The sequence below is a fragment of the Letharia lupina genome (assembly GCF_014066315.1).
Source record: "Letharia lupina isolate WasteWater1 chromosome Unknown contig_8, whole genome shotgun sequence".
Classification (NCBI taxonomy): Eukaryota; Fungi; Ascomycota; class Lecanoromycetes; order Lecanorales; family Parmeliaceae; genus Letharia; species Letharia lupina.
The window spans coordinates 1,682,700-1,707,332 of record NW_023502977.1 but is presented as its reverse complement, the minus strand read 5'-3'; the positions used below and the strand labels follow the sequence as shown (position 1 = coordinate 1,707,332).

Sequence of the window (24,633 nt, the reverse complement as noted above, 5' to 3'; positions counted from 1 at the left end):
CGTTACTTTACTTAATAAAAATAAAAATTCAGTTTAAAAAAACTTGACAAAAAAAGACTAATAGAACTTGTTAAATAAACTAGATTTTATATAGAAAAGACTTCTTAATAATTAATATTCATAAATTTAGATAAGAAAAACATGATTTTTTTTTTGGATTTTTTGGATTTATGGTGGCAAAGCCGGAGGGGGGGCGCGATTTTTTTTGCCAAGCAATCTTATCCATTTCGAAATCGCTAACTACCAGTACTCTACAGGAAGTGCAGCTGTCTGCGAATATGCCAGCACGCTAGGAATGGCCCTCCAACCAACCTCCGAGCCTCCCCACCACCACACCTCCCAACAGGGGCCTATCATCTTGTCAAATAATCCGCAGGAGAAGCTTTGTTGAAACACATAGATTGAGCTGTGAGTGTGAGTCTTTGTGTTAAGTGTACGACCCCGCGACCAGCCCATAAGAGGAAACGCGCTCAACGCGTCACACGCGCTCAATCATCCCCCTCTTGACGGCCGAATGCTACAATTTTCTATCTTCGTGCCTCCATTCAATGATCAACCCTATTAGTTGTGCAGAGGTTGCTTCGCGTCTGGTATTGCTGAACGTCGCCGATCATCACTGTCCATTGTTAATGCTGTGGCCCACTGCCAACAAAGCCGTTCAAATGTCCAATCGACAGTCTACCCTCCGAATCCCTACAAATGGTCTGCACCCATCTCGAGTCGACAGAAGTCACAAAGTCAAGTTTGGGACAGCAGTGCATGAGATGTATACGAAGTCAAGAAAATCTATCTAACGCAGGTATTTTAAACACTTCCCAATGCAAGCATGTCGAACAACCTGTCATAATCACCACCATCACCATCATCGTCCATCTCTCACAGTGTAATCATCTCATCCGTCCTTGTTCTCCACAAGATCTTTCTCTACCATCCCCGCCAACGTCTGCAGATGATTCGTCGAACTCAGGATATCCAAGAACGGAATATCCACCTTGAAAACGCTCCAGAACCACGACCTATACTCCGCCGCAATCATGCTGTCCATTCCATACGACGCCAGTGGCTTCCTGCTGTCCACCTTATCCAGCGGCATGAGCAGCAAATTTGAAAACCTCCTGGACACAAGCAGTAAGATAGCCTCGTTCAGGGATGCAGCGCCCGCTGCTTCCGCCGCGAGAGCTTTGATGACGGGTGCTGGGAGGCCTTTGGACCAGGAAGCGTCGATGGATGCGACGGCCCCACCATCTTCTGCCGAGCCGGCGTCGAGGGAGGCGGAGAGGAGGATTGTGCGAGGGTCTTGCATAGTTCCGTTGTTGACGTCGAAGCCTTGCTCCATCATCTTGCGAATACCGTGGGGCTCCAAGCCGGTCAGGATGTGGGACTGAGCGAGCTTATCGTACTCCATGCCTCCTGCCGATGGCGTGCCCGATAGTGAAAGGTCAAGCACCTGCAAGAACTCCTTTTCATTGAGAGGCTGGATGCCTTTGCGAAGGAGTAGCGCTTCGATCTCTGGGTTTTCGTGGAGATAGCCGACTTCGGAAATCATGCCAAAGCCGATGGAGCTGACTGGTTTGCCTAGACTGTGGCGGTATCGAGCGAAGGCATCCAGGAATCCGTTGGCGGAGCAGTAATTGCTTTCCGTGGCAGTGCCGACACTCCCGGAGACAGAGGAGGTCAGCAGGAAGAAGTCTAGCTTGTCGTCTATACCTTCGAGGGCCTCGTGGATGTTCCAGGTCCCACGCCACTTCGGTTGGATACCCGTGTGCCATGCTGCGTTGGTCATGGTAGAGAAAAGAGCCTCGTGCAGACCCATAGCGGCTTGAACTACGCCACCAATTGGCTTCGGAGAGACAGTCATGCAAGCAACGACATCGTCTTTGTTGCTCACATCACCACGAACGACCTGGACAGTGGCGCCGGCTTTTTCAAGGTTGTGGACTACTTCACGGGCCGCTTGTTTGTCGGTAGCGGAGCGCCCAAGGAATGTGAAATTGCGGGCACCTCGTTGGAACATCCACTTGCTTAGACTACGTCCGAGTCCTCCCAGACAGCCGATCAGGACGTATGATTTGTTGGCGTCAAACTTCGCTGTATATTGTGCGGGAACGGCCTGTGGGCTCATTAACATAATTTTCGCTTGACAAGAGAGACAGCGTCGTACCTGAACAATACTCTGAGGATTCTGCATTGAAATGACAACTTTGCCTACTCTGTTCTTCTGAGAGAAGAAACGGTACGCTTGCGTGATCTCTGAGACGTCAAAGGTTTTGATGGGAACTGGCTTGACAGCGCCGGAACGATACAGCTCTAGAGCTTCCTTGGATTTACTGCAATTCATTAGCAGGCTCCGCGTGAGGAGAGGGTACGAGACATACTTGATCCAAATGTCCCTGTAGAACTGGTCCTCGTGGTAGAAGAGCTCGGTCAGATCGAAAGCAGTAAAGGTCACATTGCGGAAGAACACATCCATATCGAGCTTTCCTGCATCGACAATGTCACGTTTTCCAACTTCAACGAACCTTCCGAAGTTGGCGCAGCATCTCCAACTGGCATGGAGAAGATCACCAGTCAACGAGTTGAGCACAACGTCCACACCTTTTCCATTCGTGGCCGCAAAGACGCTCTCCATAAACGAAGTATCTCTGGACTGGAAAATGTTCTCTCGTGGCATACCCAACTCGCTCACAAGGAAATCTTTCTTATCTTCCGTGCTTACAGTTGCGTAGACTGTGGCGCCTCGCATTTGCGCAATGGCTATCGAGGCCATGCCAAAGGCGCCAGCGCCAGAGTGAATGAGAATAGTCTAAGATCGAATTGTCAGTTTTGATGTGGTACTAGGAGAACGCTTGTTACCTCTCCAGCCCTCAAGTGTGCGCGATCATCCAACGCGTAGAGCGCTGTGCCGTAAATGACAGGAAGCGTGGGCATAATCTGTATTCAGTTTGTCAGCTATTTTACGAGATCGTTAATGAGAGAGTATCAGTACCTCGAAGCTCTCTTCGGGGAGCATCTTGTGACAAGCCCATCCTGGTACTCTCTCGGTGGTTCTGAATGTGTTCGGTGCCAGCACACAAACTCGGTCACCAGGCTGCAGGTCTGTGACATTCTTCGCGACAGCTTTTACGATGCCACTGAACTCAATGGCAGACGTGCCCTTCCTGGTCTCGACTTTACCAGAGAGAACGTAGATGTCCTGGATCACGGTTCAGCCTTTGCGCATTCGATCACTTCGGACTTTGATTCATACCTTTGCATTGAGACTGACAGCTTTCACGTCTATGTCAACCAGGTCGTCTGGAAGCTCTATCTCGGTCTCTGACTCTTGTTGAAAGTATATGGTGTCCATTATACCAACTTTCTTGATCTCAAGCTTAGCTGGGGACGCCGCTTCGAGCGTCATCTCGCTCGGTTGCTGGTTCCGTCTTTGGCTGAAACGAGTGTTTAAACCAGCATCGGGCACAAAGCGACTGATGTGTAGAAGACCACTCTTCAATACGAACTCCTTGTCATCCGGGACGTCATCTGCGAAAAGTGCTCTATCGATGTTGCTGCAAATACCGGTCTGGTCTGACTTGCACATGTGTGCAGAGACTCCGATGTCCAGGATAACGAACCGAAGAGATGGCTGTTCCAGCATCAAGGCTCGAGACAACCCACTAGCCAACGACAAACTCGGCGCAGATCCATCCATGTAAGAGGCTCCAGTCAACCAGACGAGGTCGGTGGTCGTGTCGGTTATCTTCCTCACCAGATCCATCTCCTCTGGCGTCATTACGGCCAACAGTGGCTTCTCCAATTCCAGGAGTGAGATGGTAACAGACTTGGGAGGCAACTCTAGATTTTCCAGGTCCTTTAGCGAATAAGATTTGACATTATCAGCTCCAACAATGCCATCGAAATGGGCTCTGATCTCTTTCGAGAGATCTGATGGGGACGAAGACTGCTCGACCTGGACCGTGTCAGATATTTCAGTGCACTTCCTGCAGATTTTGAAAACAACATACAAGGATGATCTGTTTCCCCTCCAGTTTCCGAGGCTTTTGAGGCGTTATAGCGAGCATGACGCCGCCTACCAGGTTGAAGACCTTGCATCCAGACTCTTTCAGACACTTGCCTGCGACAGCAGAACTTCTGCCGATCAAGATACTCTGTGGGCTAAGGACCTTTGAGAGATTATCCGCTATGTTTTGCCATAGTTCGCCCGTAGTCGACTTCTGTATTTTGTTAGGCATGCCATGGTGGTTGCAGCATCAGGAGACTCACATTAGGCATCACGACCATATCGTAGGTAGGGATATTGTCACCATCGAGCTTGGTCTTCTCAACCTTTTCAGGAATATGGGCTGGATGAGTGACTAATTCACCATCTGAGAAGCTGCCAATGTGCCACTCGCGCGAACGCGGGAAATCTGATTTGTTGTCCAAGATGTCAAGGAATCCTTTAGTCTTGCAATCGCAGTCTCTCCCCACTTCCAAAACGCGAAGTCGTGGATTTTTATGCCCGGCAAGATCCACCAAGCCAGCCATCACACCCGAACTCACATTTTCGCGAAGGGTGTGGTGGGAAGATAGGAACTGCTCCAGGTAGGCATCCAAATCTGTTCTGCAACTTTCATCCAGACGAGTAATATCTGGCTTCCAGACCACTCGCAAGGTCGGATGCCTATTAGCCTCGGATGGATCAATCTCTTCATCCATCTTGCCGACGTATAATGACAGTCTGGTGTTTGACATGTCAATGAGTACCTCATCTTTGTCATCTCTGAGTGTGACATTGATCTTCTTGGTGCTGAACCCCGTGGTCTGTGACTGAGAGTGAATAGAGACTTCCGACCCCAATCGGTCAGCATCTGGTGTGGAAATTTGCAGGTGACCGAAGAAGACGGGCAAGAAGGCCTTGAGATTGCCGACATCACCAGCGGTTCCCCCCATGATTGCAGCTTGGAGACAAGCATCAACGACTAGTGGGTGAACACCATAATAAGTCCCGGGGAACTTTGTCGATTTTGGAACTCTCTGGAACAATTTGGTAGTTGAAAGGGCTTCAGGCTTTACCCTCGCCTTGTCAGTCTTCATGGAAGTTAGAGTCTGAAAAGCAGGGCCAAAGCATAGTCCTTCATGGGCCAACTTTTCATACCATCTGCCCATGGCCCATTTGTCATAGTTGGTGGCGTCGACAGTCGTAGCGCCGGTCTTCTCAGATGGTACAATGCTCACACTGATGCTTCCAACGCAGTGCGAGATCGAGGCACCGCTTTGGAACGAAGATATTGAGAAGTCGTACCAGATGCTGGATGTGGACGCTTTGGAAATCTTCTCTTCGTACATCGTGGTGAAAAGCTCAGTTTCCTGATCACCATCTGTGACCACCAGCGCCGACGAAATGTTGACGTTGCGGAAGGTGAATGATGGTCTGATATCCTGATCAGGATGCCAAAGCTTGATTTGCGAAAGCGCTTCCATTGCCATTGCAAGATAACCCGCTGCGGGAAAGACTACCTGGACCTCCAGCTAAAGGGGCTCCTGTCAGTAAGAAACGCTGAGGTTGACATTTGCTCTGCTTACCCGGTGATCATCTATCCAAGGGACCTCTGATGGCTTGAAGATGTTTCTCCAACAGCGCTCAATGCCATTTGCTGCTGCAGTTTCGGATCCCAGGAGTTCATGTCGAACATACTTTCGATTGCGTAAGTCTATACTTGACCTTGGTTCGTTCCACAAGAGCTGAGTATAGCTCCAATGGTAGGGTGGTAAGTCATTGATTACAGCAGCGTTGTGCTTGTCACCATCGAATTGAGTGTTGTTGACTTCTAGGAAATCAATCTCATGCCCGCTCAAGAACAATTCTCCTGCGAGAGTCTTCATGCAGATATCAGCGTCTTTGCCTCGCGCCAAGGTAGAGGTGTACGGCAGGTCGTCCTCCGGGAGTCCTAGGAAGGTTCGAATTTGCTTGATGGGAAGCTGAAGAGCCCCATGAGGACCAATCTCAAGCAAATGGTACTTTCCAGTCGCGACAATGTTCTTGATGGCTGTGCTGAACTGCACTGGATTTTCCAGATTTGCTCTCCAATAAGCTGGTCGTATGAAGTTGTTGGTCTCACGAGAGAATGAGGCAAGTGCATCACTGCCTTTGCCAACACTCGAAAAAAACCTGACGGCTTCCTTGCCATCTTCCTGACTAGTGTTCATCGGCAATCCTGTCATAGCTTTGCTGACAAGGCTCTCATACTCTTCACCAACTTCTTTCATCAGGAACGAATGGTACGCCCTGCCTCCAGTGGCCAACTTTCTTGCAAAAATGCTCTTACCTTGAAGTTCGCTGGCCAAGATGTCGATACCCTTTGCGCTTCCGCTAATTGTGACGCTTTCCGGCGAATTCACGCAAGCCACACATATCTCATCTCGAAGGGACATCTCGTCTATCTTGGCCTCTGCGTCATCAGCACCCATACCGACCGCGAGCATGCAGCCTTTTGAGGTAATTTTCGTTACAACGTAGCCACGGTAGAACGCAATGATGATGGCATGAGCTTCAGTAAGTAGACCGGCAGAATAAGCGGCAGCAATCTCTCCAGACGAGTGACCGGCAACTATGCTGGGCTCCACGTTCCAGCTTTGCAAAAGCTTAACTATGCCGACCTGGACAGCGGTGCAAAGCGGTTGGGAAAAGCTCGCGTCGCCAACTTTGCTTGTGGCAGCCGGCTCGAGCAAGGCGTTCTTGATGGTCCATACTGGTGCTTCTGGAAGGGCCTGAAGGACGCTATCCAGGTAATCGATTGTTTGAGAGAACAATGGGTACTTCTCCAGAAGCTCTTTCCCCATCTGAGGCCATTGTGCGCCTTGACCGGTAAATATGAAGCCGAAGTCTAGCTTTGGCGTAACCTTTTTAGGTGTGACCAAGTTGTCAAGCCTAAAGTCGTTCTTGGCTGTGGCTGCGCTTGTGATAAGAAAGCCCTTCTTGCTCAATTTTGAGCGTCGATCGGCCAGAGTGTGACACAGGTTACAAAAGTTGTAGGTCTCGCCAAGACTGAAGCGCTTGGAAAGGTCAAGGATCCTAGCCTCGAGAGATTGAGTTGTTGAACCGGAAAATGGTAGCACATAAAGCCTTGTTGGATCTCCCATAGGTTGCTCATTTCTTGATTCGTTGTATCCAGGCAAGAAATTATTAACCGAGTCAAGGATGGCGTGAGCGTTTGCTCCACCATACCCGAAAGAGTTGATACTAGCCCGGTGCAATGGAGTTGGCCAGTCTGTAAGTTGTGTCACAACCTTCATGTTCCATTCGTCCAGATGCACTATATCAAGGTCAGACTTTGAAAACTCAGAATCATTACCGGGCTCGGAGTTCCTTACGCTTTGGGTTGAGTTTTTCGACTCCAATTGTTGCTGGGATCTTTTTGTGTTCCAGGGCTAGTACAGCTTTGATGACTGCTGATATCCCACTTGCTGCTTCACTATGACCGAGATTCGTCTTGTTCTGTAGAAATTGAGTTAGATAGTCTGCAAGAGGAAAAGACATGAGATCTGCTTACTGCACCAAGAAGAAGCGGTGTTGGGCGATCGCGTGGGAAGAAGTTGCTTAGAGCTTCGACTTCCATAGGATCGCCTACCCCGGTTCCAGTTCCGTGGCATTCGACGTAGGCTGTGTCCTTCGGGTCAAGTCCGGCTTTCCTGTATGCTTTCCGGATGACCTCTTCTTGACCAAGGATACTGGGCTGTGTGATTCCGGATGTCTTTCCATTGCTAAAGGGATGTAAGTCCACGAAGCAGTAAAGCAAAGTTTCGCAACTTACGCATTGATCGCAGTTCCACGAACCACTGCCCGAATAGGGTCGCCGTCCCTGAGTGCAGTCGATAATCTCTTCACGTAAAGAGCGTTGACACCCTCGGCTCTTCCGTAGCCGTCAGCACTGGCGTCGAATGTGTGGCACGTCGATGTGGGGGATATAACCCCGCCCTTCATCGTTCCGAGATGCTGCTCTGGAGCGGTGATGAGATTCGCGCCTGCTACTATGGCCGCATCGCACTCGCCACCCTGCAGTGCGACAACGGCATTGTGCAGGCAATAGATGGTAGATGAGCAGGCTGTGTCAAGTGCAAAACTGGTCAGGGTCAGCATGTTTGATTGTGCATACGTCTTTAACTTGAAGGCTTTACCTAGGTCCTCGAAGGTCGAAAATATAGCTCAGACGGTTCGCCAAGATGGCGGTACCTGAACCGGTGGCGCTATATCGGTGGAGGTATTCTGGGTCCCGGGTTTGCATTGTCTGAAAGTCGACGGTGAAATTGCCAACGTAGACGCCAACGTTGGATCCAGCAACATCTTCCAGCGAGGTTCCTGAGTTTTCGAAGCACTCATAGACCACCTCGAGTAGCTTTCGCTGTTGGGGATCCATGTAGGTTGCCTCGAGATTGTTGATGCCAAAGAATGTGTTCTCGAACTGTCGGACATCTTCGTTAAGGAAGTATCCGCCTTTGGAAATCATGGCCCCTGCTCGATCGCCTTCCGGATGGTAATAACCGTCAATGTTAAAGCGCTCCTTGGGGACTTTGCATTGACCCGATTTCTGCTGAATAAGCAGATTCCAGAGATCGTGAGGCGATGAGACTCCTCCTGGAAGTCGGCAGGCTGAGGACATAGTCAGTCCGAAGCACGTGATAGAGCCTACCAAAGTAATCGATAACAGGAAAGGAGGTCACTCACCCATGCCGACTATGACCACCGGATCATCTGAGTCAAGCGAATCGATTGTCTCTGGAGTACGGAAGCCATTTACCTGACCATTGGTCCTAACGGTCTGAGGCATCCGCTCTAGCTTTGGTAAATCATGATCATCCTCGGTCGAAGGAGAAGGCGAAACGCTCTTCACAACCACGGTCTCAATCTTCTTGAGCTCATGTTGCGGAGGCTCGACAACGTTGATCATTACTGATGGCGCCATTACACTGAAGAAATTTAGAAATTCAATGTATAATGCTTGACAGAAAAGCCATAAAGACAGAATGGTGAAGGGTTTGAGGCTTCGTCAAGACTTCGAAAAGTCTTTGAAGCTAAGGTGCTGAACTTCTGATGCTGATGCTGAAGGGCAATCTTGAAGTAATGCAAGTGGCTTTTGTTTATCGCCGTTGCAATCAGGAACAAGTTCACTCCAGCACTGATTACTGTAGGCCGCTATCCGAGTCGGCGTTCCAGTTCACGGTAGCGTTGAAAAGTATAGCATACCACCGACTGACCAGTCTAGCTTACCAACTCAGGTCCCCACCCCGTAGTGCCGTCGACATATGGAGGTAAGAAATTGAGGCATATGACATGCATCCGAGTGGAGTTGCCGTTCTGGTGGCTTGCATAGCAAATCCAGTCCCGACATCCTGGCTTTGCCACTTCGGAGTCCAACATTCTCGCTTGCGACCACAAATTTCGAGGCGCTGGGTTCTGTACAGGATCCTAGAGCCTCAGAAACATGGCCTGACATTAGTTGTGACCACCAGGAAGGCTTGTGTGCCGTGGAAGGCTGGCTGGGGGTTCGGATCACGCGAGGGACTAACGACATTACAACCGGGGACACTACTGCTGCAAGTATAATCTCCGAGTCTGCAATCTGTGTCAGGACGGAGTTCGATAGAAACGTGGTAGCAGTAAAGTGACAAGCTAGGGCTGTCAGAATGCTGCAGGTACGAAGGATGGCAATATAACACTAACCCCAAAAGACTCTAGTGGTGTCAAGTCACCTCACTTGACAGGGTTACAAGGCTGCTGACAGTCATAACGCTATTTGGCTGGTTTGGTCCACAAATGCATGGGTGTCAGGGCCGATGATACAGCTGATTGATAGACTTTCAGTGGATCATCCTCTGGTGCCAATGAGCGGCAATCTTTTTTCTCTTGCAGTAGAACGCCCCAGTAAGGTGAAGAAGCTTACCGATGGCAAAGCAACAAGTCCTTGGGCTTCACCCTCGTGTATTGGAAGTCAAGGACGCTGTTTTGCGCGCTGGTGCCGATCGGAATAATCTTTTCTTGACATGAGCGTTTTGCAGCCTTTCCCGGTGCCATTGCCTGCTGGGGTCAGATTTCCAGTCAAGACGTTCGCCAAAAGACAGCGGGCGGTTGTTATGGCGCAGAGATATGTCCTCATAACGGGGTAAAACTATTTCCATATCACAGTGGACCACTCCTGACTTCTGTCGTCCAGTTGCGGTGAAGGCGGCATTGGTGAAGCGCTGGCGAGAGAATATCAAAAGAAAGGTAGCGCTGTCTCCATCTTCCCGTATTGAAGTAGGATTTCTGCAAGCAGCAGTCGCGTTCATTGGAGTGCTGTACTCATCGTGAGAGGATGCGTTGGACGCAAATAATGACTTCTGATTTCTACTGCGACAGCCTGTACTGTTATCACAACCGTGTTACCATGGGAATCGAAAGATCACCTGATCTCTGCCGGAATCCAATGCTATGAACTCGACGTGACCGACGATGCTTCCGTGCAAGCGCTCGAAAGGATCGTGGACAAAGTCACTGAAGGCCGCCTTCATGTACTCGTGAACAATGCGTAAGTAAAACCACATATCCTATCCAAGACCCTTCCTGTATCATGACCTTTTACCCAGTCACTGACAATGCTTTCTTTTTCAATATCAGGGGCATCTGTCAGTACAACATTACCCACGTCTTCCCAAGCTGCGGTGGCCCAAAGGCTGAATTGCGCCATCAGGCTACACAATGACAGGCATCGACACGGACGTGCGAGAAGTCCAGAAGATGTTCAACGTCAACGTCTTCGGCCCCATGCGAATGGTGCACCATTTCCATCCCATGTTGATCAAAGCGCGAGGTACCATTGTCAACATCGGCTCCGTCGGAGGCATCGTACCGTACATGTATGGATGTAAGTCATTCATGCTCGGCCGCACGGAAGCGAAGCAAGACGGTCGGCCCACGAGAGCTGACGGTAGTATACAGCATCCTACAACGCGACAAAAGCAGCCCTAGCCCACTGGGCGAATACACTCAGGGTGGAGATGGCGCCACTCGGGTATGCCACATCCTGATTTCCCCACCCGTTCCCGCTGACGCGGTGCCCAGAGTCAAAGTCACCACCGTAAGTCCCGTCCCCCCCACCGCCGCAGCGACACGACCTCCAACTTTCCATACCGGAAAAAAAAAACCCCCCTTTCCCCTTTTTTTAACCGCGAAAGCGTCAGATCATCTCCGGCAACATCGGGACCAACATCCTCAAAAGCGACACCGCCAGGACCCTCCCCGAAGGTACTTCCCCCCAAGTCCGCCCCGCTCGCCCAAAGATCCCATACTTACCCTTCCCTCCCCCCCCGACAGGATCCTTCTACGCCCCACTCGCGCGCGAGTTCCAAGAGCACGTGCAGCGGGTCCCAGGTAAGCCCGATCTGTCCGCCCGCACGCATACTTTTTACCTTCCCACCCCCCAAGCACCCACGGAACTGAACCCGCCGCAGACACGACCCCCCGCGCCGTCTACGCCGGCCACGTCGTGCCCCAGACCCTGAAGGCGAACCCGCCGGCGTGGTACTGGGTCGGCGCCACGACGGGCATCGTTCGCTTCATGGACATTTTCGGCTTCCGGACCGTTTGGGTATGTTTTTTTTTTTCATTTTCTTCTTTTTTCATCATTTTTTTCTTTTCGGGCTTTTTGGGCTTTTCGCGGCCCCGGGGCGTGTGGGTCGGTCGGGCTGATGCTGATGCCGTTTGCGTCTAGGATTACATCCTCTGGCCCGTGTTCAACCTTGGGAAGTTGAGGCAGGAGACGGAGGTGTGGAGGCGGGGGAATGAGTAGGGGGTGGCTCGGAACCGGGGCTGCGGGGTTCCCGTTCGGTGGTGTAGTTGGTCTTGTCGGGCGTTGGAGCGTTAGAAAATTTGCGATACCGTATCACGGTCTCCTTATCCTCGGTTCCGCGCATTTCACTGCTTAAGTGTAGGAAGCTAGAGTTTTGGAAAAGTCCGTCCGGGTATGTAATCAGCGATCGAGGAGAGCTTTCGCCGTTTTGAGACACGGCGGTTCCCTTCGCGAATTGCCAAACTCCTCTCCGTGACGAGATTTCAAACGGAGCGAGTGCCGCGTGGGCCGACGAAGGGAGAAAAACTTCATATATTCTCTAAATCCACACCCCTCATCCCCCTCCCCCGCATTTTCTCCCTCGCCCGCCAAAAGAATCCCCCCCTAGTGCCCCCTCCCCTCATACTCCTTCTCCAAGTCGCCCAAGAACCCCTCCACCTTCTCCCCCGCCACCCACAGCGGCTGCTTGCAGTCGAGCAGCACGTACAGCATGCGGCCGGCCTCGGTGCCGCCGGCGGTGATGTTGCGCCACTTGTGGGCCGTGGCGCGCTGGACGCTGACGTCGCCGCGGCGCATGATGCGCGACTCGCCGCTGTCGAGGGAGAGTTCGAACTCGCCCTCGAGGACGATGCCGTAGTCGATGGACATGGCGCGGTGGAGGGGGGACTCGAGGCCGGGGCCGAAGTCGATGAGGCGGACGACGGTGCCGTTGGCGATGTGGAGGCCGGGCTGGACGGGGAGGTCAGTGGAGGAGGAGGGAGAGAGGGAGGGGGAGGGGAAAAACACGCACCTCGTTCTCCCGCGCGTATTCGACGTCCTTGTCCCCGTTCAGCTCCACCGGCGTCTCCTTCGTCGAATACGATATCACCGCCACGGCCTGCTTTTCGCCCATGACGCGGTGGTGGTCGCCGGCGTCCGTGACGAGGAAGTGCCCCTTGCCGTCGGCGCCGTGGCCCGTGATGAGGCGTTGGGTCTTGCGGAGGCCGGGGGCGGGGTAGCCGGAGGTGATGAAGTCGTGGGCTGCGGTGGCCATTTTTTGGCGGTGGGTTTGGGTCGGGTGGGTTGGGGAGGTGGGGTGTCTGTGTGGGTGTTTGGGGGTGGGGAAGGATGCGGGTTTTCTTTTTTTTTCTTGGTTCTTTCTTTTCTTGGTTCTTTCTTTTCTGGATTGATTGAATGAGAGAAGGGGGAACGAAGAGGAGGAGTAGAATTGAGAAAAAGGGAAAGAAGCTTCGCAGTTGCAAAATGTCCAATCTACCAAAAGTGAAAAATGCAAGACCGCCCTTTCAAACCTCGGTTGGAAACAGTCACATCCCAAGTCACTGCCAGGAAGGTAAGAAGCCTCATTGACTCGCCAACCCGGCACATCTCCTCTCTCGGCGCGTACACGCTCAGTCAGTTCCGTTTGGTGAGTTCGCATAGCTTACCAGTTCCTTCTTAGACATGACCTGCCCTGCATGTATCGCGGCTGACGTGCATGATGCAGGGTAGTGGAGGATGTTTGAGGCTAGGAAATCTAAGACTGTTGCATTGACCCTGAAGACCTAGTCCACTTTAGGAATTACAATGGTGAGCAAGCATGACGGGGATTATGTAATGACGGAACAGCAACTGTCAATCACGTGACTACAGACGGTCTCTCCCCCACAGTCGAAGCTGACTAATCCCCTTCTCACCCCTCCCCTCTGACCCCTAAACGTGCCCACTCAACGTAGTCCCACCGTCGACGATCCAGCTCGCCCCCGTGACGTAGCTCGCCCGCCCGCTGCTCAGGAACATGACCACGTCCGCGATCTCGTCCACCTGTGCGATCCGGCCCATCGGCACCGCGCCCTCCATGAGCGTCTGCAGGGCCGGGTTCGCGGCGACGGCTTGGGAGACCATGGGGGTGTCGACCCAGGAGGGGCAGAGGCAGTTGGTGCGGATTTGGTGGGGGGCGTTGTCGAGGGCTGGGGGGTTTGGGGAGGGACGGGATTAGCTTCAGGTATATATGTATATAGATTATGAGAGGGTAGAAAAGAAAAAACAAACAACAACAATAAACGTGAACGGGAAAGAAAAAACAAAGGGAAAGAAAACCCCACGCACCCGCATTCTTCGTCAGCCCCAAAACCGCATGTTTACTCGTCGTGTACTGCACCAGCATCGGCGTGGCCACGAAACTCGAACAGCTGGCCATGTTGACGATGACGCCCCTCGTCGAGCCCCGCCGCGCGTTCTTCCCGCTCACCGGTCGCGGGTCCTGCTTCTTCATCGCGGCCGACTGCGCGCGCGTGGCGAGGAACATGCCGAAGACGTTGACGTCGAGGAAGCGTTGGAACTCGCTCACGGACGCTTCGGCGATTTCGGCGGGGGCTTGGACGCCGATCTGTCCGCGGCGCCGGTGGTCAGCGAGGGATGCATTTGATTGTATACTTACTGTGTACATTCAATCATTCATTCGTTCAATATCGATCGATCGACAGCAATGGAAAAAAATCGCGCCCGGCGGAATAAAGTCCAGACGACAGAGAAACAAATCTTTCCAAACCCACCCCGGCACTGTTGAAAGCGTAGTCGATCCTCCCAAACTCCCTCACCGTCTCCTCCACCATGCGATCCACCTCCGCCTCCTTGGTCACATCCACCTGCACCACCAGCGTCTTGTACCCGGCATGCGTTGCCATCTCCCGGCTCTCGAGCGCGGCGGCTTCGGCGGCCGCCCGGTTCATGTCGGCGAAGACGACACCGGCGGCGCCTTCGGCCGCGTAGGCGAGCGCGCAGCCTTTGCCGAGACCGGAACCTGTGGGTTGGGGTGGGAGGTCAGGGGGTTGGGGGGAGGAGGAGGAAGGGGGAGGGGAGGGGAGGGGAGGTACCGGCGCCGGTCACGAGGGCGTAGCCGTTGATTTCCATGACGAGGGAGGTTTGTGAGGTGGTGATGGGATAGGGTGGAGTGTGTAGTTGATGTCGCTTTCGATGGTGTTGGCTTCGCTGTCCTCTCGTCGTGATGCTACAAATTTCGGATTGAAAGTGTTTTCCCAAGATCAGTTTCAAACAGTGCGCTCACATCAGCGTCGAGTTGGCGGGTTTGAAGTATGCCTTGCGAATCAAAAGGCTGGAATCCAACGGCAGTCATGGGACTTATGCAGGTCAGGTCCAAATCGGGAGTTAGAGTCAGATTCCGACATGTGGAAATTGAAGCTAGTGGCCCTGAGGTGCTCTCCTCTCCAGAAATGCCTTGAGCCATCTAGATTGAGATGGAGACGCATGGAGGGGCTCACGAGGTCATAGCTAACGATGTTGCTGTCAACGTGTGTATTCGCAAAGATGTAGTGACCAAGCAGGTCAGGTGCAGAATTAAATGATGACTAGGAGATCGTTCATTTCAGATATAACCCATTTATCGAGGTTTCTAAAAGTAATATATATGAAGGAACTGTCACTGCTTCCGATATTTTTTATAGAGAAGTCGTGAAAGGTCACTCGTCCCGGGGTGGCCACTGCCACGAACTGAACATCACTTCCCTTTGGTCTTCCTCCCGTTCTTCACACACAGAATCACAACCTTCCCAATCACATTGTGGCGGTGGTGACCATCTCCATAATCATCCTCCTGTAAGGTTCTATTGACGTCCACGTAATAATCATCTAGGTTGGTTTTGCTGCGCTTACTGCTCCTAGGCCTCTCCTCAGGTTCGTTCTCATCACGGTAGTCTGATTGCCGCGCCAGGTTGGCGAGTACCTTGCTGCAGTTCGCCAGGATTTCAAGATGATCTGGGGAATTCGTCTGGGACGAATCTCGCGACGGCGTTGACGTTGGAGTCTTTGGGGAGGCTTGTCCAGGCTTTTGGTCGTCGAAGGAACTTGGAGCCCGGCAGGTGCGACAGTGCGAGCATGCATCGTTGTGTTTTCTGGTGCTTTCCGACTCAGTGTTGGCATTTTCAAGATGACTGCTGGATCTGGGATAGGCTTGATTTGCAATATTCCTCTGCAGAACAGGAGACGAGTGCGAGTCTGAGGCTCGAGGGGTTGGTAGAATGTTCGTCTGCTGGTTGGAAGAAGCGTTTGACACGCGTCTAGGCATCGGCCGGACCATGGGTCTAGGCATATGGCTGGACGTATGCCTGGGATTGTTCGTGCCGGCTGGTAGATTGGAAGCCGGAACTGAGTTTTGGTGGAAGCTTGGGATAGCCCATTGTGGGTCAGACAAAGATTGACTATCCCAATACTCATTTCTCGAAACAGCGGGGAGTGTTGGTGGTCCTGACGCAAGCGATCCGAGTGGTTGCATGTTATTAGGCTGATATGAATTGTTCATGGCAGGACGTCCCATGTGAGGAGTCATAGACCGGTTCATTCCAACAGACCCAACCTGTGCAGGCTGTGCCATCGTGGTAGAGACTGTGTGATCCGGAGGCAGCATGTCCTGGGCGTTGAAAGCATCAAAGGCGTCGTATCCCTCTTGAGGCTGGTTGGGTCGGGGTAAATTGTGCCGATCATCCTGCCCGTTGAAGGAGAGGGAAGGACTCGGATAGTCGCTGGTCCCCGGAGCCCCTTCCATTGTATAGGAAGATGTAAACGATGGTGGAATAATGATCTCATGGGATACAGGTTCACGTTGTTGGCGGAGTTTGTCTCCTTGGGTGGAGTATTCAGCAACTGCATGGAGTCTGGGACTAGAGCTAGAGACAGTGGGATACTCACTGTGTCTCCGCTGTGACAGTCTGTTCTGAACTCGCTTGCGGACTTCTGGTTGATTGATCCGCTCCCATTCCTCATTCCCAACGGCGTCTTCCATTTCCGCATAGGATGACAACATGATGGTGGTTGTCAACAAAGCAGTACGCGCAGCAGCCTCTTGACGGAGGAGCAGTCAGCAATAAAGGTACCTGAGATAGAGGACCATGCTCGACCTGTGACATGGCGAAACACTAATGCAAGTCGTTTCGGGCAAGGGAGCTACTCACCGCCATTTCTTCCACGGGTGGCCTGAAACCTGAATCCCACGGGCGGCTAAGTGTACGTATAATACGACGGGCTACGGGACGGTCCAAGGGAATCGACTCACGTATCATGGTCGGATCGAAGATGTCGGGTGCTGTGATAGGTAGGAGGAGTGTGGACATTGCCTGGGGAAAGCTGGTACCATACGAAGACCGACGTCGAAGAGTGTTGGCTTCATATCCATCGGAGTTCGGGAAAGCCTTTGATGTTCAAGAGATGGGCGGTGGATTACGTGCATTAGCAATACGGAGTAAGCTGGGCGGGATTGGCCAAGGGAAAGCTGAAAGCTGAAAATTGAAAGCTGTGGTCGACGAAGGCCAAGTTTACGAGATGGTATATTCCTTTCAACGGTTGGCTGTCTTAGCCTATAATACCATCGTATTGTACCTTAGTACTTTACAGTGATACTGGCCTTGCCGATTACCGACCATCCCTGTTCCCTGTTTTTCTATGATCACTCAACCTACAGTACCATCTTACTTAAGTATTACTAAGACGTAAGCGAAAGTTATCTACCTTGTACAGATTGAGAAATTGTGCTGGGTCATCAGCGGCGTGGATACATCAATATGACGATAGACTAGACTAGGCCGCCAAGGTTCAATAATACGATCCGTCCCCCGTCCCCGCTACCGTTGACGTCGGTGCCGCAGTAAGCTTATAAACTTAAAAGGACAGTATGAGTAGGTACTGTGAACAAACGGCATTCTATGTTGTACTCGCTTAGCTCAACCAATGACCAACAGCTGAAAGCGAGGGATTGAGCTGGAAGATAGACCCTGCGCAAGCGTTCATTGGTGATTGCTTGATGCAGTTGCATGTTACGCTGTTGGTATAAGCACCAGAACCGGGAACACCACGATACCCACCCACACATCTATCCTCCGGTGCAGGAGCTAAAGCCACTAGCAAGGGTCACGGGTAATGAAGTACCAATCGGAAGACCCGATCCACAAGGGCAATGACAGTTTACACGTGTTAGACCCCCCACCGCTACCACCCTGCTGCCTGCACAGTTCGCATTCTAATCGACATCTGACGAATCGCCATGGCCGAACAATGTTGGAGACCGTGTGGGAGGAGTCGTCGAAGGAATGAAGGCATCGTGTCGGAGGCTAGCACCTGATCATGCAGTGCATGTACGCCCCAGTCCTACATTGCGCGCAACTCCTACGGCCGCTGGATTGGCTGATAGCTACACCGTGGTATTCCAAATTTGGTGCCTGCTGCCGAGGCGATCGGACCCCTGCTCAACGTGGGACGCTGTCTGATAGAATCCTCCCTTACTAAAAGGTCCAGTCACGAGAGTGGGCATCGAATTACTGATCAAGGACCGATGGGTCCAGTTGCAGAGTTGAGAATATAGAATCCTCCCGTACTAAAAAGTCCAGTCACGAGAGTGGGCATCGAATTACTGATCAAGGACCGATGGGTCCAGTTGCAGGGTTGAGAATCTCGCAATGAGCACCCTTGACCGATGAATGCCGGACCAATCGCATCACTATAGCGTAGCATAGGACTCAGCCTCTTCCGATTTGTGGCCCAGCAAGATTCTCTCCCCTCCGATAGATAGTAGGTAGTTCAAGTAATTGCGTAACGGAAAGGATCCTGGACACGCAGTCTGCATAGATATGGGACAGCTTACTAGCAACAGGCTATGGGGGATTAAGGACGCTCGAATTCGAAAAAGAGCAGATCAACCAGAAATCAAACGAACCGACCTGTAACGATAGCTGCCTCAGCAACCCTCTCTTAGCTGTCTCAGATCCGAACCGACAGCACACGCGGCACAAGTGGACATGCCACTCAACACCTGAGGGCGCCGTCTCAACCCCGGGACACAGCAAGCCCAAACAGGCCCGAATGGAGGCCCGAACAAGCGTGCCCTCGTACCCCAGCGCTAAAAATAACTCCCACCTCTACGCGGCATAGATAGACCCGGAATGAAAGAAAATCAGCTGTACACACGAGTGGGGGGTAGGTGGGTGGGGGAGAAGAACGCTACGGCGTGGATAAGAGACGAGATGGGATCGAGAGCCAGCTGCTGGTTTAGAGTTGTTGGGTACCGTATGTCGGTAGCTCGTGGTGGACACTACCTAGTTCTCCCGCCGTTGACACGGACTCCGAACCATCATCTGCGAACACCTACCCACGCCCAGTCTTTTGACGTGGCGATCAAGGAATCCCACGCGGTCGGAAAGACCATGGGCGCGGAAAGATTTCGTCCCGTATCCCATCCTTATCCTTATCACAGGACAAGGTTCGAAAGGGCAAGATTGACGGATTGATTTTCTATGACAGGATTTTAAATCTGCTTACTTTATGTTGAGGAGAATCGCCACACTGAGGATTTGGTTGTGAAACCAGACGTTGTTGGATTTACACTAAAATGCAATGAGGGTCTTTTTCGATGTTCGGTCGGAAGCCCTGAATTTGACACCCCTGCCAGAACGATGGGATAGAGCAAGAATGCAAACGAGTGATCTCCTGGCTACCAAGCCATGCTACCATGCATCATTATCTCCCCACAACATCCATCAACCCCTCCCCTCCCCCCCCATCCCCTCCCCCATCTCCCGCCCCCTTCCCCCCCCATCAAGGCCACTTCTGCGGGATCGGCTTGTCATGACTAAACACATCCTTCGGATCCCAAAGATTCTTCAACGCGACCAGCCGCGGCAACTTCTCCGCCCCGAACGTGTAGATGGGATCCTCGTCCCCGTGCGCGTAGCTGACGTAGATTTCCATCTGGGGCAGCCCGTTCGTCTTGACGAATTCACTCCTCAAGGCCACCGCCAGCGCGTTCGCGTACGCGCCCGCGGGGCTCGTCGCGCTGCCGGGGAAGGCCATTTCGAACATGACCTGCGCGTTGACGGCGCGCCAGGGGTAGGCGGTGGCGGCGTCCGGGACGGCGAGGACGGCCTGGGTGGGGAAGAATTCGATCTCCAGGACGGACCCTTGCGTTTCCGGGTACTTGGCGTACATGGCGCCGTACTTGTCGAAGGCGTCGATGAAGGTGGGGGCGGAGAGGTTTTTGACGCCGGTCGCGAAGCCGGAGTGCGGTTTCCCCTTGGCGCAGACGCTGGCGTCGAGGGCGAACCCGGCGGTTTCGAGCAGACTGCTCCAGGTGAGGGTGTGGACGACTTGGACGACGGGTTGGAGGTCGAGGAATGGTTTGATGAGGGTCATGAAGGTAGCCATGGGGCCCGGGTAGACGGCATTGAGGATGATTTCTTGCTGTTAAATGGTTAGCAGATGGATTTTGAAATTTAAACAAGGGAAAGGTGAGGAGAATGACTTACAACGCCAGCGGTGGAATTGTAAGCAACGTAACTGATTAGGGAGAGCTCCGGCGGAAGCGTTCCCGAAAGAGATGCTAAAGTATTGAAATATGACACATTTTGAGGAGCCAAGAAGATCATATCCGCATCCTGGACTTCACCACCGTTGGTAAGGTCATGAACCTGGTAAGTAGCGCTCGTGACAACACCGAAATTCATGCCGGCTCCGCGGAAACCCCAGAAAAGGTCGGAGTTTTGGGTCGCGGATGCCGTGACGAGATTGCCAGCAGCCGTGACCAAATCAACACTGAGCAAGCTGTCGATGATCAAGCCGTGGATACCTTGGTAGCGGCCCACGCCAGCTCCCATGGTTCCGCCGACGAAGCCAACACACCCGCATGAGCCAGTTGCTTTGTTTTATTCAGTACGGTATCCAGTATAAAGAGGATGCAGAGCTCTTACGGATTTCTTTACCCGCAGCGTACAGTGGGGCAACGACTTCGATGAATGTGATGGCACCAGTGATTGTCATGGTACTTGCGGCTTTGTCTACATTGACAGACTTGAGCCCTCCCATGTCGAGCTCAAGACCATTCTGGATTTTGTTGAGGTTGATACTGAACGAGTGGCCCCCACCAGTCGTGAGAAACGGAATATTGTTGGCAGTGGCAATTTTGACCTAGAGGCCAGCAAATATTAGCGAACACATGCCCGAAGCAGCACCAGGTGATATGGGACGGAGCGGTACTTACGACGGTGATCACGTCTTGAACACATGCAGGCTTGACTGATGCAAAGTAGGTCGGTTCCTCGTATGTGCTCCATCTTTGTGTGGTGAGGTTTGCATAATTTGCTTGGCCCGGGAAGAATACTTGAGTACCGGAGCACCATGCATGCTGTGGCTGCGATAGCAACGATTTGAGATCTGGCGTTGCCCTCTCAGCCAAAGCATAGGAAACACTTCCAGCTAGAGCAGAAGTGCCGAGGCTGAGGAGCACAGCTAAGTTGGCCAACATATTTCTGAAATTGAAACTAAGATAGGAGACGTTTGATAATATGAATGACCTGAAAGGGTCTTCAAAGAAAGACGAAGCCGCAGTTGTCGAAAGAGTGCTGACAAGTAGGCAATGCTGATAGAGAAACGAACCCAAGATATTCGGATTCCTTGATCAGATTTATATCCCGAGCCTTTCGAGATCTCCGCGTGGCACCGCGTGGCATTACGTGTAAGGCAGGGAGTGCGGGAATTGAGATCTCCATTGTTGTACCGTATTCGTCTTCCACTGCTCATCTTCGGGATTCCAGAATGGGCCATGATAGCCTGATCAGAGAGGGGAGTTGGACAGCTGACAAGCTGAGAGAAGCAAGCGGCACAGGCAGTGTGGCAGCAAAAACAAACAACGCCAAACAAAACACATCGGTATTGAAATGGTTGGAACTATGGAAGGCCAATTTGCCACTAATCGCAAACGCAGGCGAGGATAAGCGAATGGGTGTGTAGGAGATGAGACGAAATTGAGGATGATGGGATAAACAAGCAGGACTGGAACTGAGCCGCAATGAGGCAGATGGCTAAGCTGATTTTGGGGATGATATTCCAACGAGATCCATTTCCATTCTTGAATCAGGGCTACGTGGAAATCTAGCGAGCCGGCAGGCAGCCGTGGTCTCGGGGTGAGGGAGATTTGGGTGACCAAGTAGTGACCCAACCGCAGGAATTGTCGGTGACCGAGAATTCAAGGAGTTTCAAGTGGCGAGAAGAGCTTTGTCGATGAGGAAAAGTTAGCGAGGACAGCTACAGCAGGAGACGAGGCTTTGCTTTTAACATCTAAATTCACAAATCGAATTCACACGGAACTTTTTCGGGTACCTACCTACACGCACGTTAATGCAGGGTCCACGTGGACATCCATGGAAATCGAATTCGTTAGCTCGCTTGCTCTTGTTTGCCTGAACTTGCTTGAGCGTGGTATGCCAATTTCCCCGTAAGCAATGAATGCCACGATGCGTCTTCTGTGCGCATGTACATGAAGCACAGTCACCCGTTGTCTTATTCTCAGCATGCATTGCAATTTGCAGAGAAAGGCGTGAGGAGCGGAGATTGGTTGGCAAGCGTTCCCGAACGAATGTGATCGTTGTCCAACTAGTTAGGATTCTCTGGCTGCTGCTGATGGACCTTCCTATTTGAAAGTTGACGGTTGCAGTGATAGTAAGATGCTTGTATACAGTAGAGGGTAGAGTGAAGTAGGTCGTACTGTATCGAGGTATCTACTACCTTACCGAGCTTACCTAGCCAAGGAGTGCAGGAAGCTAACAAGACGCACTAATTTAGCGTGATGCTAAGCTAAGCCCCCCACAGCTGCGCCAGGGCTGAGCATAAAGTAGGAGTGGGGACACATCCAGAGTACCTAGGTATGCAAAGCGGCGTCGATAAGGTCACATGACATTCGTATCTTCGTGCCTTTGCCAACAATTAGGTAACATCTTAGCAACTCTCTAGATAGCGTTCTACAGAAAAAATCATCTTCAGGCAATTCCCATAGCTATTCTAACTCGCTATTTTCTCCTCAACCTTGGATTCTCGCGCTTGGATATTGATCCACATGTCCCAATGGACCAGTAGAGCCAGGTTATCCGCCCTCCACACATTGTTGTTGTCGTAGATGCTCGGTTTGAAGACTCGGAAAAACTGTCGGCATGGATTAGCCAACGCCACGGAAGGAGCATTGTAGACAATGTTTACTTGACTCATGAGCTTGTACGTCTCCATCAGCGCGATATTCTTGCCAAGACAGATTCTCGTCCCGTAGCCCCAGGTAAGGATATGCTTCTCCATATGCACCGCTCTCGCCTCATCCTCCAGCCATCGCTCAGGGCGAAACACATCAGCGTCTTCGCCGAACATTTTCTTGTCTCGCTGGATCACGTATGGGTTGGCACCGATCTCGGCCCCGGCAGGTGCATGCACGCCATATAAGTCCATCCCGCCTTCGGACACATATCTGGGGATGATCATTGGGGTGGAAGGGTAGAATCGAGTAACCTCCAAATGGCATGCTTTAAAGTAAGGCATCTGTTTGACCTGCTCGAAGAGTGGAACTGGTTGGTTGAGCAAGCCACGTCGGTCGAAATCGTCGATTTCAGCAACGAGCTTCTCGTAGACTCCTGGTGTTTGCACGACGTATCGGACGAAGCCACAGAAGAAAGCAGCTGTGGTGTCAGATGCAGCAACCATGAGCACAAAGCATTCTGTCTTCACTTCATCGAGCGTGATTGGGCTACCATCGGCATTCTTGGAGGCGAGTATGTTGTCAAGAAAGTCACCTCTTTGAGAGGCTTTGGGGTCTTCAAGTCGCTGTTCGAGAAGCTTGTCTCTAAACTACGTTGGCTCAGCCTTCCGAACCAAAAAGTAGCTGACAGGATAGAAAGCTTGGTCTCACCGCCATAATTTTCCCAGTCCCACTACCATCTCCAGGTTTGGGCATGGCAAAGCGGCGGGTGAGTGGATTCTCGAGGAGTGGTCTTGCAAGCCATGGCAGCGCGCCAACGACAGCGGCGAACGGCGCCATGTCATGGAAGTTGCCGATCAGGTCCTCAATGTCCCGCCCCTCTTTCACGAAGCCTAAAGGTTCGCCAAATGAGAGCTGGCAAATAGTGTCATACGCAAACCATCTACATTTATCAGTAGACTGCTGCCTGGGGGATTTGAGAACGCTAGACATACTGGGACCACTGCGCGAAATCCATCTTCTCGCCTGTCTGGGCGAATTTTTCGTTCAACACAGAGGTCCACTGGACGACTCGAGCATCAATCTGCCCCTCAAGAGGCTTTAGATTGGTAAGTGTGAACTTGATGTATTTAGCCACTAATACAGCCCAGGATATCGAAGGATGAAGAAGCAAGCATCTGTGGTAGGATCACAACTGATGAAACCTACCGAGTTGGCAACACGCTTTCTCTTTGCAGCATGGTCTTCATGCTTGATAGTCTGGAACGGAGGAGCCAGTTCGCCCAACACGCCCGTTGTATAGACGTCTGTCTTGTCCACCCGCCGGTGATAGATTTGGGGTAGAAGCAGCGGATCGTTCACGGCCAGCAAGTTGGGCGCGGCTCTCACCACCGGCCCATATTTCTCATGGTATTTGAGACCCAGAGTGTGAGCTTGCTTTGTATGCAGTATCCACAACTTGAAAAAGTCGGAGACGGAGCCCCAAAAGGGGCCTGGAAAATGCCGTAGAGGATGGAAATATCTGTTGTAGATGCCACGATATAGACCATAAAAGACAGCGAGGCCAAGGCATAGCCATAAACCTTGAAGGAAAAGCATCATATTGGTTTCGGGCATAGTCAGAGCCATCTTCAACAGCACAGTATACGAAGAGCAAGGTATTCAGACACAGCACCTTTCTCGACCCAATGCTGGATACAATATGATCCTGCATGGGCTTCGCTGTACCTGTTCGCCCGCCATTGGATACCAATGATCTAGATTACTAAGTCTCATAGCATGCTCTGCCCATGGCACCATCTCTCTTTGCCGGCTACTCAACCACGGTCAGGTTGTAAA

General features: G+C 51.9%; 8 protein-coding genes across 8 annotated transcripts; 2 read left to right on the top strand and 6 right to left on the bottom strand.

Moving 5' to 3' along the window:
* Nucleotides 1-892: 892 nt before the first annotated feature.
* Nucleotides 893-8,942, bottom strand: HO133_010328 (uncharacterized protein; the record flags this gene model as incomplete). The annotated part of the gene is made up of 14 exons (XM_037301182.1): nt 893-2,110; nt 2,162-2,327; nt 2,376-2,803; nt 2,854-2,931; nt 2,987-3,193; nt 3,248-3,949; nt 4,005-4,214; nt 4,264-5,511; nt 5,566-7,295; nt 7,354-7,477; nt 7,533-7,743; nt 7,794-8,102; nt 8,158-8,629; nt 8,705-8,942. The coding sequence occupies 14 exons, from the start codon at nt 8,940-8,942 to the stop codon at nt 893-895; spliced, it is 7,341 nt and encodes a 2,446-aa protein (XP_037153999.1).
* Nucleotides 8,943-10,020: 1,078 nt separating this feature from the next.
* On the top strand, nt 10,021-10,548 carry HO133_010327 (uncharacterized protein; the record flags this gene model as incomplete). Its single annotated transcript, XM_037301181.1, has 3 exons — nt 10,021-10,139; nt 10,191-10,243; nt 10,376-10,548. The coding sequence occupies 3 exons, from the start codon at nt 10,021-10,023 to the stop codon at nt 10,546-10,548; spliced, it is 345 nt and encodes a 114-aa protein (XP_037153998.1).
* A 166-nt stretch (nt 10,549-10,714) lies between these two features.
* On the top strand, nt 10,715-11,804 carry HO133_010326 (uncharacterized protein; the record flags this gene model as incomplete). Its single annotated transcript, XM_037301180.1, has 6 exons — nt 10,715-10,922; nt 11,080-11,093; nt 11,197-11,260; nt 11,330-11,386; nt 11,467-11,603; nt 11,727-11,804. 6 exons carry the CDS (start codon nt 10,715-10,717, stop codon nt 11,802-11,804), a joined length of 558 nt encoding a protein of 185 aa, XP_037153997.1.
* Nucleotides 11,805-12,188: 384 nt separating this feature from the next.
* On the bottom strand, nt 12,189-12,837 carry HO133_010325 (uncharacterized protein; the record flags this gene model as incomplete). Its single annotated transcript, XM_037301179.1, has 2 exons — nt 12,189-12,533; nt 12,595-12,837. The coding sequence occupies 2 exons, from the start codon at nt 12,835-12,837 to the stop codon at nt 12,189-12,191; spliced, it is 588 nt and encodes a 195-aa protein (XP_037153996.1).
* Nucleotides 12,838-13,493: 656 nt separating this feature from the next.
* Nucleotides 13,494-14,693, bottom strand: HO133_010324 (uncharacterized protein; the record flags this gene model as incomplete). Its single annotated transcript, XM_037301178.1, has 4 exons — nt 13,494-13,750; nt 13,890-14,169; nt 14,336-14,583; nt 14,657-14,693. 4 exons carry the CDS (start codon nt 14,691-14,693, stop codon nt 13,494-13,496), a joined length of 822 nt encoding a protein of 273 aa, XP_037153995.1.
* A 604-nt stretch (nt 14,694-15,297) lies between these two features.
* On the bottom strand, nt 15,298-16,906 carry HO133_010323 (uncharacterized protein; the record flags this gene model as incomplete). Its single annotated transcript, XM_037301177.1, has 2 exons — nt 15,298-16,637; nt 16,849-16,906. The coding sequence occupies 2 exons, from the start codon at nt 16,904-16,906 to the stop codon at nt 15,298-15,300; spliced, it is 1,398 nt and encodes a 465-aa protein (XP_037153994.1).
* Nucleotides 16,907-19,379: 2,473 nt separating this feature from the next.
* Nucleotides 19,380-21,081, bottom strand: HO133_010322 (uncharacterized protein; the record flags this gene model as incomplete). Its single annotated transcript, XM_037301176.1, has 4 exons — nt 19,380-20,021; nt 20,087-20,475; nt 20,528-20,744; nt 20,818-21,081. 4 exons carry the CDS (start codon nt 21,079-21,081, stop codon nt 19,380-19,382), a joined length of 1,512 nt encoding a protein of 503 aa, XP_037153993.1.
* Nucleotides 21,082-22,613: 1,532 nt separating this feature from the next.
* Nucleotides 22,614-24,411, bottom strand: HO133_010321 (uncharacterized protein; the record flags this gene model as incomplete). The annotated part of the gene is made up of 4 exons (XM_037301175.1): nt 22,614-23,444; nt 23,506-23,737; nt 23,790-23,914; nt 24,004-24,411. The coding sequence occupies 4 exons, from the start codon at nt 24,409-24,411 to the stop codon at nt 22,614-22,616; spliced, it is 1,596 nt and encodes a 531-aa protein (XP_037153992.1).
* Nucleotides 24,412-24,633: the final 222 nt, after the last annotated feature.